Raw genomic sequence first — 15,073 nt, forward strand, 5'->3', positions numbered from 1 at the left:
CTTCCAGTCGCGGTGTAATATCCAGATGATTGTGCTTGTGGTTGGATGTGGGCGTGGTGTCATTTCCGCTGGCCATCTGCATATGTGTGCGCATCGGTGAATTGTTAACGAGTCTCCACTGTGTGTTCAGATCAAATATAAATTATCACAAAATCTGTTTGCTTTACTGGAATCGGTGCTGAGGACTCCAGAAACCACACACACCACCATCCATGGTGTGTCAAAGCCATCACTTCCGTTTCCGCTAAGATCCGACAGTATTTTGTACATACATCTGTATGTATGTACATACATCAGTTTTGTGCTCACACAAAGATCTACTTGGAGTCCTAGACAATTGAGCGACTGCATTGATGGGCAGTGACCAACCAACCAGCCGTAAGTAATTAGGAAATTTGCAGAAAATTTGCATTCGCCAAACATGGGTCCTTGCTGCCAGTTTTCAACGTTGGCAACCGCATTATGCACACAAACGAATCTCATTTCCCATCAAACACTTGGCCATGGCCTGTGTGCGCCAGACAAATTTCAGTTAATTATTACACAGCTCGTTCCTAATCCATTTAGTACGAGTATAATAATTCATCTTGCTCGGCCATTGCACACTTGGTATTGCTATTGATGTCTATTTGCCCATTGTCTCTCACAAATTTGCCCACAGCATTTGGTTGTGGGTTTACAAATGATGTCCATTTGCCCAATTGGCAGCTACTGCCTAGGTTTATATTATTTATATAATAGGGGATTATTGATATTATCGTGTTTCTAAAAAAAAAAAGCAAAAAACTAATGCAATAACAACAAAAAGGAAGAAATAACAGTTGAAATGGGATATAAAAATAAGTATTTTTAGGATTATCAAATTGAAATTCAGACAGTTTTTAAAGATGACTATAGGAAAAATATACACTTAACTTTAAATATGTGAATATTTATGTGAACTGGCTATCAGTTACTCACGCTTCCAAATGAAAGTACGCACGCATCTGAACTTCCAACGCCCATGAACAACCATTCGAATTTGATTTACTTTTGCTGCAGCCCAATTCAGTACGCTCATTTGGCCTGGCCAGCTCATGGCTACTTACAACTGGGCTTGTAAGAGTTGGCCAACAAAACACGCTCGTAATTAAGCGCTGCCTTGTCCCCGGGGTGCAGTTAACGTTGTGCTGCCATAAATTTGACTTCTGCCTGTGTTCCGATGTCTGTAAATTGGGTTATTTACGGCCGATAGCTGCATTTGTCAGGTGAAAAGGACCAAGAGGTGTGGGCCAAGAGCAGCGAGCCCAAGGCGTTTCCATATTCAATTTGGCACACACTTGGGCAAACAAGTTCCCTCTGCGAATTCGAGTTCAATATCAGTTAACATTCTTTTTGAAGTTCTGATAGATTTGCATTATGTAATTTTATTTAATTTTTTATGAAATATTTAATATTTTTGTAACAATATCCGTGCGCGTTAAGCAATAGAAGCTTTTCGACTCATTTTCCTATGAGAAATTGTTGATTTTAAGCACAGCCAATGCCAATCAGTCCATCGACATGCCACGCCTTTGGCTGCTTTGATATCGCCTGTGGACACACGTCCACACGTCAAACTGGGGGACACATTCCAACATCAGCTCTGGTAATTTCGCCATTTTGGCCTGGTTGTTGTGATGGTAATTTTCCAGCGACTTAGGACTTCACAGCTACGCACTTAAAAGTGAAAAAAAAAATGAGTCGGACCGGTTTTCCAGCACTATCAACAAGTTTTCCTGTTTTCCGTCTGCAAAGTGCATTCGCCAAGAAAACTCCTTCTCCGCGTCGAAGGAAACGTTACAAGGAAGTGACAGGAGGCTTCCACTATCAACTACATGCAAGCCATAGTGTGAATACAGAGAGAGAAAATTCATGCGAACTTCTAAATAAATCTATAGTAATCATAATTTAATGCCCTTTCAACTATTTTTGTTTAAAGTTTTCAGAGGATAAGGAATTATAATTAATATGTTTATTTTTCACAATACCCACACATGTTTTTGTATCCGTCTGACTGTCGACTTGTCCATCGGCCTTCTTGTTACATCGTGAAATATGACAATCTGCAGCGAAGTTGAAACGCAGGTGGAAGGATGTCGAGCTGGAGGACCCCGGCACTCAGGTGTGCACGTTTATGGACACCATAATGGCTGAATCGAGTTGGGCGGCGAAAGGATAAAGACTTACATACATATATACAAGCAGGTGAGAGACGAGCTCATGGAAATATTCATAAGGAAAATATTAAAAATGAATTACCAGGTCTGACAGACGCAAACAAACGCAAACTCTCGGAGAAAAGTCACAAACCTGGGAGCTACCTAAGCCCGGCCATCCTCCAATCTCACCCAGAATTGGCACATGGGATGTAAGGTATCTACTTTAAACAACCATTCGTACATATTTAATCATACATATTTATTATATTCACAGCCAGTTAATGTGTGCTTGCTTGGTGTTTTATCTTTAAAAATTGAATATCATTTACAAAAGGAAGATTGCTAAAAATGTGTGTGTATTTTCTAAATTTAAAATGCTAACTTTAAACCAATGAAATATCGTTCGTATACTATGAATTTTCAATTAGGCGAACATCAATGATTCCCCCCCACAAACCCCACAAAGCAGATAACACGAGCAGGCGCAAATTGAGAAACCCATCCGCGTGAAGTCGGTTAATTTGCCCATCTTCTTCTGGACGCGTTCGTGCACCCGCTGCTCATCCGGCGGAGTATTGTACCATTGTGCACGGCCGTAGTCCGTGTGCCTTCGTTTTGGCGTTCATGCATGAGCAGCCCAGTTCCTTGCTGCCTCATTCGGTTACATTGCACAGTGGGCACAAAAGCCAGTTTCGTAGTCAAAATACATCATTCACAGATACTATAAACTGATATAGTTCGCAAATACTATAAACTGATAACAAGTAACAGATACACATTAAAATAATTAAAAGTACAGCATACGGTGATCAAACTGTTCTTTTTTTCGTTTAAAAGAATCAATTAAATATTGTAGAATTATTTTATTTATATCCCAGTGTTCGAAAAAATACCAATTTCCAGACTCTCCGCATCAGTGTGCTCGCTTGCATTTCCGCTTCCTCTTTTGCCAACTCAATGTCGCCTTTGGGGCTCCTTTGGAGACCGGAAAAGGGCAACATTTTCGATTCGATTCTTTTTGCCAATTGCCCGAGACTGTGTCCTGTCGGCATATGACGAATACGTAACGTACGTGACGGCGACGTTACTCATACGCACCGTGGGTAGCCGCAGACATCTCAGCTCCCACGTTCGCGAAATATTTCGAATTCGGCTCCCTGGGCGATATTTGTTTTTCGCTTTTGCATATTTTGCGGGCAATTTGGGTAAAAGGATTTCCGCACTCTGCGACGCCGTCTTCAGTTTGCGGCTTTCGTTTATTCCCTAGTAGTTCGACACACATTTTCCTCGGCGTCTCGGCAAATCGCTCACGTAAAATATGCATATGCGTTTCCTCGGCGGTTTTGCGCTCTCAAGTGCCTGCAATTCAATTACATTTCGATTGATTTTCATGTTTGGCCCCAAATCGAGGCAAAACCTCTTCAGTCTGGTTGTGCATGGAACGTGTTTTTGGGGCGATTCATGTTTGCCTCATCCGTTTAATTTAGCCGGAAGTGTTCCAATAGATGCCATATCACAATCGACTTAATATTTTGTTTACGTGCAAGTTTTAATGGAAACAGTTTCTGATAAATAAATATACATTTTAACTTAGAACAAGACTATCCAGCTGAAAGACAGTTTCCTTTGGCGTTAAATTAGTCAATAAAATTCGTCGGCAATCACATCTTTCGATTTTGTTATGGCACATCGTGCGACAGTTGAAATGAAAAGCTGAAATCAGTGAAACCCCGAAAAAGCTGAAAAAGCCACGGAAATTGTACAGATACACAGATACGCAGATACGCCAGCAAATGTACAAACAGATCTGTATACATACATTTAGATATATATGTAGCTACTCACTTTTGTTGTCCTTCGCAGATTGTTCCCTTTAAGCAAATAAAAAAAGTTGGCACCACGCCGAAAACAAATAAAATTAAATGGGGAATCGAAAATCCACAGTGAGCCAAAGGAAAATCTATACAAGAAATTAAAAGAAATTCGAATATTTAGGGTATATTTATAAATGCAGTGTTTATCCATATAATCAAACCACAAAGGCCCTATGAGAAAGCCTATGTAATTTCTGCTGAGCATCGCCTTTCCTTTCACATGAATTTATGTATTTTAATCAATTTCCCTCGCTGTGGCAGTGAAATATCGTAGATTTGTCCAACGGAATTGATGCTTCAATTATCCGAATGACGCTGGCACATGTTTAATGGGATTTCGAGGAATAAATAGCAAGCATTCACAAGACAAACGCCTCTGTATCCATGCTCATTATCGGAATCAATTAAAATTTCAGATGTATCGTTAGCACGCCCAATGCCATGTCAGCACATCCACGGGATTCGGAAAGAGTCCTTCAAAATACGCCCACGGGACCCATACACCTCCGAAATGATCCAACATCAATCCCAATCCCAATGTATACTCATTTACGTACCTTGTGCCATGGTTTGTCTTTTCTTGGTCGGCGAATGGGGGTTACTGCATCCCATCATCCTTGGGTGAAACATTTGACGAGCATGTGGAGGCAGGTAGTTTGCATCCTGCACACATTCGTATAGAAAGACAACATGAGCGTATGCATATACAATCGGTTTATAGATACCCAATGTGTGTATACTCGATGTATCTTTTAATTCCCATTTATATTTTTATTTAGTATGATAGAAATTTTCACTTTTCATTTGCTTGAAATATTTAAAATTCATAAATACGTGTCTCTACTATGGAATAATATGGAACAATCATAAAGTTCGAAAAGTGCGTCTTTTGCCGAAAAGGGCGATTCAAAACTCAACAGAAAAAAATGTGAAAGGAAGCTGCAGCTGACAGTCAAAGGACTCGGAACGGCAAATGGGAGGTCATAAGATTATTTTTACTAGTGACCCGATGACCGTAAAAATGAACGCCCGCAGCAGAAGTGGCGAATCTGCGGTCGAGCTTACTCGCTCATGCGGAGAAGAGGACATCCTGCAAAGGGAACTGGAGTTCCATGTCCCGGTTGTCCACCAATTTGCTTTGTTGTCGCAGCCCGTCTGCCGTTTTATGAACTGCGAACTTGTCATCCGCCTTCGCCCTTTTATTTCAGAACCTTCCCTCATTTTGGCAGCGGAGTGGGCTTAACTTCCCGGCGATGATATGAACGAGGCTGGGATCATAAAATTTTACGGGCTGCTTTGGATTGCACGGCGGTATCGCCTCGAGTGTCATATATTGTTGAACACTTGAAATTAATGCGCCATTGACACCTTCAAAGCACTTCAAAAAGACGCCGGAAATTACAAAATTTAAGACTTTATGTATGACTGGGGCACGTACATATATACATACATACGTGCACCCATGTTTGATATACATAAAACAAGCACATTCAATTTTATACGGTTTAAGTTTTTCTTATCGGTTTCTGGAATGTAGACACTGCCACCGCCATGGAAAACCAGACGTCACATCTGATCCCTGCCACTTTGCTTCAACACTCGGTTCGCTAAGATCGGTTCGCGATCTTATCCGTTTCGTGGACATCTTGAAAGTCTGGACAAGTCTCGGCGAAGGTTTCGGGATACGCTGGCCATGATTTCCTATAAGTAAATCAATTCGATATAAACAAATGTACTGCTTATAGGCTCTCAGAAATTCCAAATACGAATCTACACACATTCAAAATTAAATGTACCTCAGTGAAATTCACTGGCGATGAGAATAAAATGTAATCGAGCCTCGCAGATTTCATCTACCTGCCAGAGGATATATGCATGTATGTACATATTGATGTATGTACATATGCACATTTATGTGGTTATAAAATGGGGACAGAAGGCGGGACGGGGCTGCTTTTCACCTCTGAATTTAATGAGCTCTCACGGCACGTGATTATTAGGCGAACGGTCGTACGTGTGGGGTTCTTTGCCCAAAGTTACCATCCCATCCCGGTTACAGGTGCTGACAATTTCCCAACTTCACGGATCCGCGGCTGGAAAAGTGTTTTTCCTTCGCCGCACTCACATCCACGTGGGTTTCTCCAGCAATCCACACACATCTTCACATATTCCAAATTTTTCCCTGCTCCTTTTAAGGCGAAACATAAACAATTTTTCGCGACGCTGAAAAACTTTTAACTCGCTCTGTCCGTAGATTTTGCACACGTGCTGATGATTCGCGCACCACCACCTACGAAACTATATGTACGTACATACATAACATCAAGGCAGGAAAATGTATGCAGAGTTGCCTTGCTACAGCGAGTAATTTGAGACCCTTGAGGGCAATGAACAGGATGAAAAAATACTCGTATCTTTAAACTAAATGAGAAATTGTCAATCTGAAGCAAGTCTTTTCTTTCCAGTTATGAATATTTGCTTTTCCCCTAATGATATTTGAGCTTAAAACAACATACATGTGCATAGTTTTCATATGTCCGTCTTGAAATAATAGGTTAGGTTATTATACACAATTTTAAGCACATTTGTTTCGAAAATTATTAAATAACTACATCACTCCCGGACGGAAATAGGTGTCGCCGACACGATCAGTTTATTATAAATTATAGTTCAAGAGATTAAATTCACTTAAATCTTGAATAAGTTATTGCATTTTAAATTTGGCACGTAACGCATGTTAAGATCCTTAGTGCCTTCGTCTCGGCTTATACGACTTGTGGCTATGTTTTCCGTCTCCAATATTTTCATGCGCAATGGCGAGCTCGGTTTGCGAATTGATCACCGCCGTCAGTTCATCGACGATCTCGTCAAGGGTGAGCGGGTGTCCATTGGCCACCATAATGGCCAGGATGAGGGGCGCCAAGATGTCGTTGTGGCAGCCGTCCATTGTGTATTTGAAAGTATTTGAAAATTAAAAAAAAAAATACAACACGCCAGAGCTCAATTTTGAATATTCGATCTTTGTGCCCGTGCAAATTTATGACATCTTGGTTGACATGACCATCGGGGACTACTTTGAAAATACATACATATGTATGTACGTATATGTGCACACAGCTTGTCGGGTTTTTCCAGTGGAGTTGTGCAGTTGCTGGGTGGGGGGAATTTCAATTGGAAAAGTGTCACTTGTCAGTTGGTCACTGTCCATTGTGTTGCTGCCCTCGACATCCATGCTGTGCATTTTTGGTTGCGATACATCAATACGCCAGAATGAAATGGTTCATGGCGTAGTGGGTGGGCTTGCAGATATGTATATTTCGTATGAAAGTCGGAGACTTGCTCAGTTGACAATAAGAAAACGAGACTATTAGATAATCTAGTTTGATATAAATATAAAAAAATTCTCAAACCATTTGTGGACTTGGCAGTTTTGGGCAAATTTATAGAAATGTACAAGACTAAGAAAAATATGGAAAAATATCAAAAGAATTTGCAAAAACTTTATGCGGTCGAAACCGCTTTCTTCTGCCTTTTACATACTTTTCAACGACATTTAATGCAATGTTTCAAGCGAACTACGTTGTTTTTGTTTTGTGAAAAAGCATACATACATTTGAAAAGAAGTTGATGTGTTTCCACATAACAGCTTGTTCACACTAGCATTTGGGAATACACTTTTATAGCTACAATATGGGTAAGTGCTACTTTTAAAAATGTAGTACATACGGCTTATCATCAATGAAATATGCAAATTGGGAGATATTTTTTAGATGTGTGTGTTCAGATTAGTGATGTGATTCTATACGTCGAATCGGTTTTAAAATCTTGTTTTTCCATCTCCAAGGCTTCACTTTGTGAATTTCTAACGAATATCGGATCGGAGTGACATAAAAAAAAAAACAAAATGTGAGTTACATATTTTTATAAGAGCAATCCAAATACGAAATTCAAAATAAGTATTCAATAGGTAAAGCTTACTATTACCAAAGACATTAGAATGTTCTAGTTAGAATATTATAGTATTTCAGTGTCTTTGCTCTTACTCATACTATGTAAGCACGTGCAATCTATATAATAGTTAGTGGTTTTTTTTTTTTTAAGATCATGAGGAGAAGTTGTCCCACGGAAATGAATTTCAAGGAAACACTGCTCCTAACTGCAGATGTCTTCGAACGGTACTTCATTGCCACCAAGGGGTGCTTGCCTGAGATCACAAGGTTCAAAATGGCGGAGGCTTATCTAAACCATAATGGGTACAATAAGTCGGTAAGAACAACATCTTCTGGAAAGCCTTCTTGTGAATGCGGCAGTCAAGAAGAGAAGAAAGATGACTTGGACTCATCATCTGTGCCCATCACAGAAGATTCAAATGGTTTGAGGATCAAACATCAAAAATACATAAAAAATCTATTGAGCCATATAAATTTCGTTAAAATTAGTCCCCGCGATTTTTACCATGTAGTCGGCCAGTCTGCTTTGTTGAGCTACCAGGAAAAATACAAATACTTCTGCTTAATCAATACAAGACTTCATCCACAAGAATATTGTTGAGTATGTACATTTCATTTTAAATAAAGCTTTACCTTTGACCTTGTAAAGAAAGCGTTTCATTCGGATCGGATACTTTACTCTGCGATTTAAGCTTTTACTTATGCTGATATTAAAACTTAATGAAACGACTGAGAATGCTGCTGAATTTTATGGTCACATGAAGCGAGTTTCCACTTATCAACTGCAACACCAACAAAAGGCGCGAAAATCAACAAAAAATTGTGCTCATTATAAATGTCATCAGGCATTATTTTGTCCATCAACTCGTCGCAGTTGTCGCGTGGCACATTCTTTATGGCTTTTTGCCGGAGTTGGTCCGGTCCGGAGTTGGCGGCTCCACTGGGCGGCCATGTTGAGAGCCATTTATAATGAAAGGAAATATGATGAAACAGGAAATTGAAACCGGACTGGCGTGTTAATGAGAATGCGATGCCAGGCCGCTCGTCTCCTTAGCGGCCAGTTCTTAATTTTCGCCTGGGGGACGTCCATTCTCTTTTAACAGCCTCCACCCAACTGCCAGTGGATGGATTGTCGTGGCTGTTTACGCCGTGAAATTGGGCAATTACTTTTAATGGCCAATGTAACCGTTAACGCAGTTATGATGATGTCCAAAAGTTACGGGCCCTTGACTTTACTTCCTAGAGCTGCTGCAAAAATTTCATCTAAATATTAGAGTTCAAATAAATCAACTAGCATTGGAGACCGCAAAACCAAAATATGCTTTGATTACGCCGCATTAAATAAACAAATTCAATTTTATTTTGCAGTCTAATTTAACCGGTAAATGTGGCTTCCTTATTAATGCCACATTCTAACCCATAACTTCCATTCTAAGCATTTTTCGCAGACAATACTCTTGGATACTTCGTGGAAGCAAAAAAAAAAAAACCAAGAATATTAAAACTTGGTGGTATCGCTTCCAATTTGTATGGTGGGCGCTAAGTTTCATTAAAATTTAAGCGAAACTCAATGGACTGCAAATGCACGAAATTGGATTGGCAGTTGCCCACAGCAAGGACGATGCTGCTCGTCGCCAATTTCCGGATCCTTCGGGAGTTCCTTTCTTTTGGCCTTAAAGTATCTGAAAATAAATACCGGGGAAGAGGACAATAAGACTGAATTGGCAAAAGTACTCCGTGTCGTCGCAAAGTAGTTAAGGCAAGAGGAACTTTGCGAACTTTCCCATTCTTGAACAATTTTGATTTACGACCACTTAACGTTTTTTATGTTCCCCAGACTCTGCGATTGTATAAGGACTCGCGTGTGTTTGTACTACTGCTATAGCTAAGCTGAACTTAGTATATATACATACATGCAAGTACTTATAAAAACTAAAGTATCCAAAGGCTTTGATTGCTTGAGCATAAAAGATAGTATAGGTAGATGTATATGGTTAGCATACATGTTAAGACTGCATTCTTTTCAAAGTGCTTATGATTTGATATTGCGAAATTAATTACATATTTAATTTCATTAAATTCTAACTGAACAAAATTACGTTCATGATTATGTGCATTCCTTAAAATAGCATTGGTAGAAAAGTTGAATCAGTTTTAATGTATATTTACCAACTTATAAATTGCACACAACCAGCCCAAAATACGAATGAAAAATAAACTGTATTTTTGTAGGATTTTTCTTTTATTTCCGGTTTATTTTTATGGAAATGCGTGTCGTTCTATTCGAGACACGCATTGCTTTTGCTGCATTTTACTTTTATTTTGCGTTTTTTTTCGAGTGGTATATATGTATATATGTAGCTATGCATACACGAACAACATTTCGTTTTTTTGATTTTGTTTTGGGGATTTTTCATTTGTGTTTTGTTAACTAACCTAATACAGAAATTCAGATGGATTCACATGCAGCCAGGGTGAAAAATCCCATTTTAATTGAATTGCTGGCGGTGCTTACGACTGATTATACAGTTGTGCATGTTTTTTTTGACCCCATGATCCTGGCATAAATGCCAACTGTGGGAAATCTGCTGCAATTAATTCGTTTCGATGGTTAATACGTATGTTAATCTGTATGTGTGATGTTTGTGATTAAATATATTGCGCTTAATTGCGATAATTTGCGTGAATCATTGATGTGTGCCCTACATATATAATACAGTCACAGGCAAGCCAAGAACGATTTCGGTTTGCGGTTCGGTGCTCGCTGCGTCGCGCATACGCCCCGTGGTACAGCAACATCAATAAGTATCCGCATTGTGCATAAATTATGCATTGCCACAACACCAAATAAGTATAGCTGCAAACAATTATGGGCTAAATACTAGTACATTTATTATTATTATTTATTCATACGCCTATCAATGCATCCTATGGAAGTAAATTACGAGTACACACTAATTATTCACGAGGTTCGCCACGACAGTTCTTCGTTCACTTTTCGACCAGAGGAGGGGCAGTGATGGCAGCACAAAGGATCTAGTTTATGTACATATTGGCTTATTTAACGAATTTCCAATTGAGTCACCAATATTTGGCTTTATCAAAATGTGTTTCTCATTCCCAAAGAAAATAATGAAATATTGAATATCTAAAGAAAAATTATTCCCTTTGAATTGAACTGTTTTAAAGACCCTTTCCGGGTTTTCAGTACCTTAGTAAACGCCCTCCATTCCCGAAATCCCGGCGAGCCGAACCGCAAGCCAAAATCCCTTGCTCTAATTCCAGTTTACTGAAGCAGTTCGCTGACCGTAAAACTCGTTGTCGTGGCCGCGATGACCGCCGGATTGGTGCGATTGGTGACGGAGTCCCTCGACTCCGGACCGCGTTGCCAGAAGTGCTCCCCCGTCAAGGTGGCAGTGGTGCGATTGGCCCGCTCCATGGGCGGCTCATCGCGTCGCTGCCTCACCGCCTGCGCCTGCGGTCACGAGGACATGTAGGTGCACTGCGTCTTGGGCTGGGGCTCCGTCTGCTCAATGGGCTGGATGGCCGCTCGCTTCCAGTAGTCCCGCACCGTTTCCACCGTTTCCATGATGCGCAGAAAATTCCTGCCCGCGAGCATGGCCACATCCTCCTCGCTCCAGTTGTGATCCTCCAGCAGGGCGGCCAATAGCTCGGGATATTTGGACACATCCTCCAGTCCCAAGGGCGGCAGCTCGATGCCATCGTATCCGGCTCCCAGTCCAATGTGCTGGATGCCGGCAATGGCTCGCACATACTTAATGTGCTCGATCACGTCCTGTAGGCGCGCCTGCCGCCCACAGGCCACATCCTCGGAGTCAAAGCTCAGCATGATAAGACCCCCGTTCTCGGCCACCAGGCGTAAGATGTCATCCGGCACATTTCTCGTCGAATTGCACAGCTGGCGGGCGGCGGAGTGCGAGAAGATGACCGGAGCGCGGGTCACCTGAAGCACATCCCTGGCCGTGGCATCCGAGCTGTGCGACAGATCTATCATCATGCCCAGCCGGTTCATCTCACGCACAATGGCCTTGCCAAAGGGCGTGAGTCCCTGTTCCGCCGGTGATGCACTCGATCCTGCCCATGAGACGTCACAGCGATGGGTCAGGCTGAGATAGCGTGCGCCCAGTGAGTAAAAGGATCGCAGCACTCCCAGGGAGGAGCCAATCGTGTGGCCACCCTCGACGCCAATTAGCGAGGCCAGCAGTCCCCGGCGATGTGCATCGACAATGTCCTGCGAGGATGTGGCCAGCACCGTTTCCCGGGCATACATGTCCGACAATCGCCGCACAATGTCGATCTGCTCCAGAGCCAACTGGACCGCGTCCAAGCCCTGCGCCTCGCACGGCACATATGCTGACCTGCAAAAGGACACGGAAAGTGTAAGAGTTAGCGCACTTTTGCCATGAGTTACTGTGCCAAAACAAGAAACATATATGTACGTTTATAAATAAAAGGCGCCTCGCAATAAATGGTACTTATACATATATAAATATTATTTATATATTCTATATTCTATATTTATTCACTAAATATGTATATTTATTTAACATTATATTTACTATATATACTATTTTATATTTATATTTTATACCTTCTATAATTGAGAAATATTTGAAATTTAACTGTAGCCCTTTTAGCACAGCTACCAACATTGCCTGCCATCCGCGACTGCAGTTTTATTGTAAAATGCAAATTGAAAGTGCCAAAGTGGTTAGTTAGCATTTTAGTTGCCATTTGATATGGCAATAAAAGAGGGAAAACTTCGCAGAGCTCGGCTAAAGTCCGGAAATCCCGCTGATTTTGCCCAAAACGAAGTTCAGCAAGGTCGTTCAGCGAATTGAATCGCCAAATTGGCGAAAAGTTACGCTTGCGCCATCTGGCGGGCGCAAAAGTAGACTGTGGATGGTGGTAGTTATATCTACCAAAATGAACTCAATTCGATTGCCCATCAGCGTTTTTCCCATACTCCACCTGTCTGCTGCCTGTCAGATTGTGCTCCTCCTCCCTTTTTCCATCAAACAAATTCGAAAAAGGACATTAAGTGGGGGTAGGATACACAGAGAAATAATAACAATACCTAAAGATTTCCTCGATAATTCTTCGGAATTTTCTTGAGAATTCCCAATACAGCTAGCCTTATGTGCTAAAGGGTAATAACAACTTTAGTTTTCACCTAATTACATTCAAAAATGATTTTGAATCAGCTCCATTTTAAGAGTCTCATATGCCTAAAAATCCAAAAATGCATCTCTTATGATCTATTTGGTTCGCATTTTCTCCCAGTGTATTTGTGTAGGCAAAGTCTGAGAAGGCCGAACTGCAGACAGGTTGGCTGCTTGCCCTGGGGCATCCAGCCGGTTGCCAAATTTTATTTTGCAGTCAAATTGTTGGCAGCTTTTTATTGCCTCGCGCGGGAGCTGGTGGGTATATAGTGGAGTTCATGCAAAGTGGGCGGCTGTTTGGATGGCCATCGGTGGGCGTGGCAGCTGGCTTTAGTTGCCATGTTTTGTGTGGGGGGTCAAACCTCTGACCCGAGTAGTTGTGTCGCATCGGCCTGATTGCGGTTCTATGTGACTTTTCAATTTTCATGACTGGGGCCCCCGGTGGGTTTATTTTCATTGCGTATACGCCCCGTTGAATGCTGTTATTATAATTAAGGCTCGATTGTGCTGGAATCCTGTCACTGGCTGTAAAATGATTATATTGGAAAGGTAGTACTTAATTTTAGCAATATATTTTGAAAACCCATAAACAAGTGAGGATCCTGACAAAACATAACCATCTAATCTTAAGCCTTAATCTTAATCATAAAAAATAATTAAATAATAATACCTCAAGTTTGAAATCAACCATTATTTTTCTTAGCTTTGTCAATTCTACTTTATATCAAATATATATTATAAATAAATTACAAATAAATATTATAAATAATACTGAGAATTTGGCTTTCATAATGCAACTTACCACACTTGGACGCTGACTAATCCCTGCTTGAGTCGCTCCATGTCCGTTTGCGCCCACGCCGGCCGCGCCCACAGTGACTTGTGGTCCACGTCGTGGCTGAGATGGAGTTCCAGGCTGCTGTGGGCGTACTTGCGCACATTCCAGGCATAATTGTTGTGCCCGTCGACCAGCGGCACCTCACGCAGGATTCGACGAACGATTCTCAGTCTTTGGGCATGGGAATTGCGGCTGGGCGCCATAAGGAAATGCTGGTAGGCCAAAGTGGCGGCGATGGCCAGTAGACAGATGGCGCTGACCAGGGTGATGGCCACCAGCCAGGATCCTCGCCTGCCCTTCTGTCCGCCATCCGGTCCGGCATTCGCTTTCCTTGACGCCTTTCCCTTCGCTTTACCAGTGGCGCCGGCTCCAGTCGTGGAACCCAGCGATGTGGGCGACTTGGCGTCCAGACCAACAATATCTCCACCGACGACTACGCCGCCGGCGAGGGGATTGCCAAAGTTCACCTTCGACTTCTGGATGCTGGCTATCTCGCCGCCGGAATCGCTGTTCGAGATCGAGTTCTGGCGGGACAGTGTGCGGCGGATGTTCGAGTGCTCTGTGACGTCGGGCAATCCACCGAAACCAGTCGTCTGAAATTGAGGTACCAATTACTATTTGAAAAGCAACGTAGGATCAATGGGTTTGTTTTCTTAAACTTTTAAGCTTAAGCTTAAGCATTCTGTCCGCTGTGTCCGTCCGTATAATGTCCGTTCCGTTAAAGCAAATATTCGATATTTGTCAAATATATGCACTTAAGTTAATACCATTGAATTCCTTTCTCGTTTGGCGGTTAAATTCGTTTCTTTACCTGGTCTCATAGTCTGAAAATACAATGCCGTAACTTCCGAAGTGAGAAGGTGGTAAGGCGTTGACTTCAGGGTGATACTACCGTTCGTCGAAAAGTTGCTTCATTAAAAGTGCGTCAAAGTTTCTTCGTTGATTTTGTGCCCTAATTAAAACTGCAGCAGAAGAAGCAAACTTCGAGCGTCTTGCTATATTCATAACTTGCATGAAACATCAACACGATGTGCGGGGAAACTTTTTA

General features: G+C 41.7%; 2 protein-coding genes across 3 annotated transcripts in view; both read right to left on the bottom strand.

The window, feature by feature from the left end:
- Positions 1–6,676: 6,676 nt before the first annotated feature.
- LOC117139139 lies at positions 6,677–7,115 on the bottom strand. Its single transcript, XM_033301290.1, has one exon. The coding sequence runs from the start codon at positions 6,999–7,001 to the stop codon at positions 6,801–6,803; it is 201 nt and encodes a 66-aa protein (XP_033157181.1). The 5' UTR covers positions 7,002–7,115; the 3' UTR covers positions 6,677–6,800.
- Positions 7,116–10,258: 3,143 nt separating this feature from the next.
- The window catches only part of LOC117139107 (putative dipeptidase NECHADRAFT_87110), an 86,724-nt gene continuing 81,909 nt past the window's right edge, over positions 10,259–15,073 (bottom strand). For both annotated transcript variants that reach the window (XM_033301243.1, XM_033301244.1), the window contains exons 2-3: positions 13,990–14,618; positions 10,259–12,383 (exon numbers count right to left, since the gene is read on the bottom strand). In XM_033301243.1, coding sequence (XP_033157134.1) covers positions 11,486–12,383; positions 13,990–14,618 — 1,527 coding nt within the window. In that variant the 3' untranslated portion in view covers positions 10,259–11,485. The remainder of the gene's footprint in view (positions 12,384–13,989; positions 14,619–15,073) is intronic.

The sequence above is a fragment of the Drosophila mauritiana genome, chromosome 3L (genome assembly GCF_004382145.1).
Source record: "Drosophila mauritiana strain mau12 chromosome 3L, ASM438214v1, whole genome shotgun sequence".
In the NCBI taxonomy this organism is placed as follows: Eukaryota; Metazoa; Arthropoda; class Insecta; order Diptera; family Drosophilidae; genus Drosophila; species Drosophila mauritiana.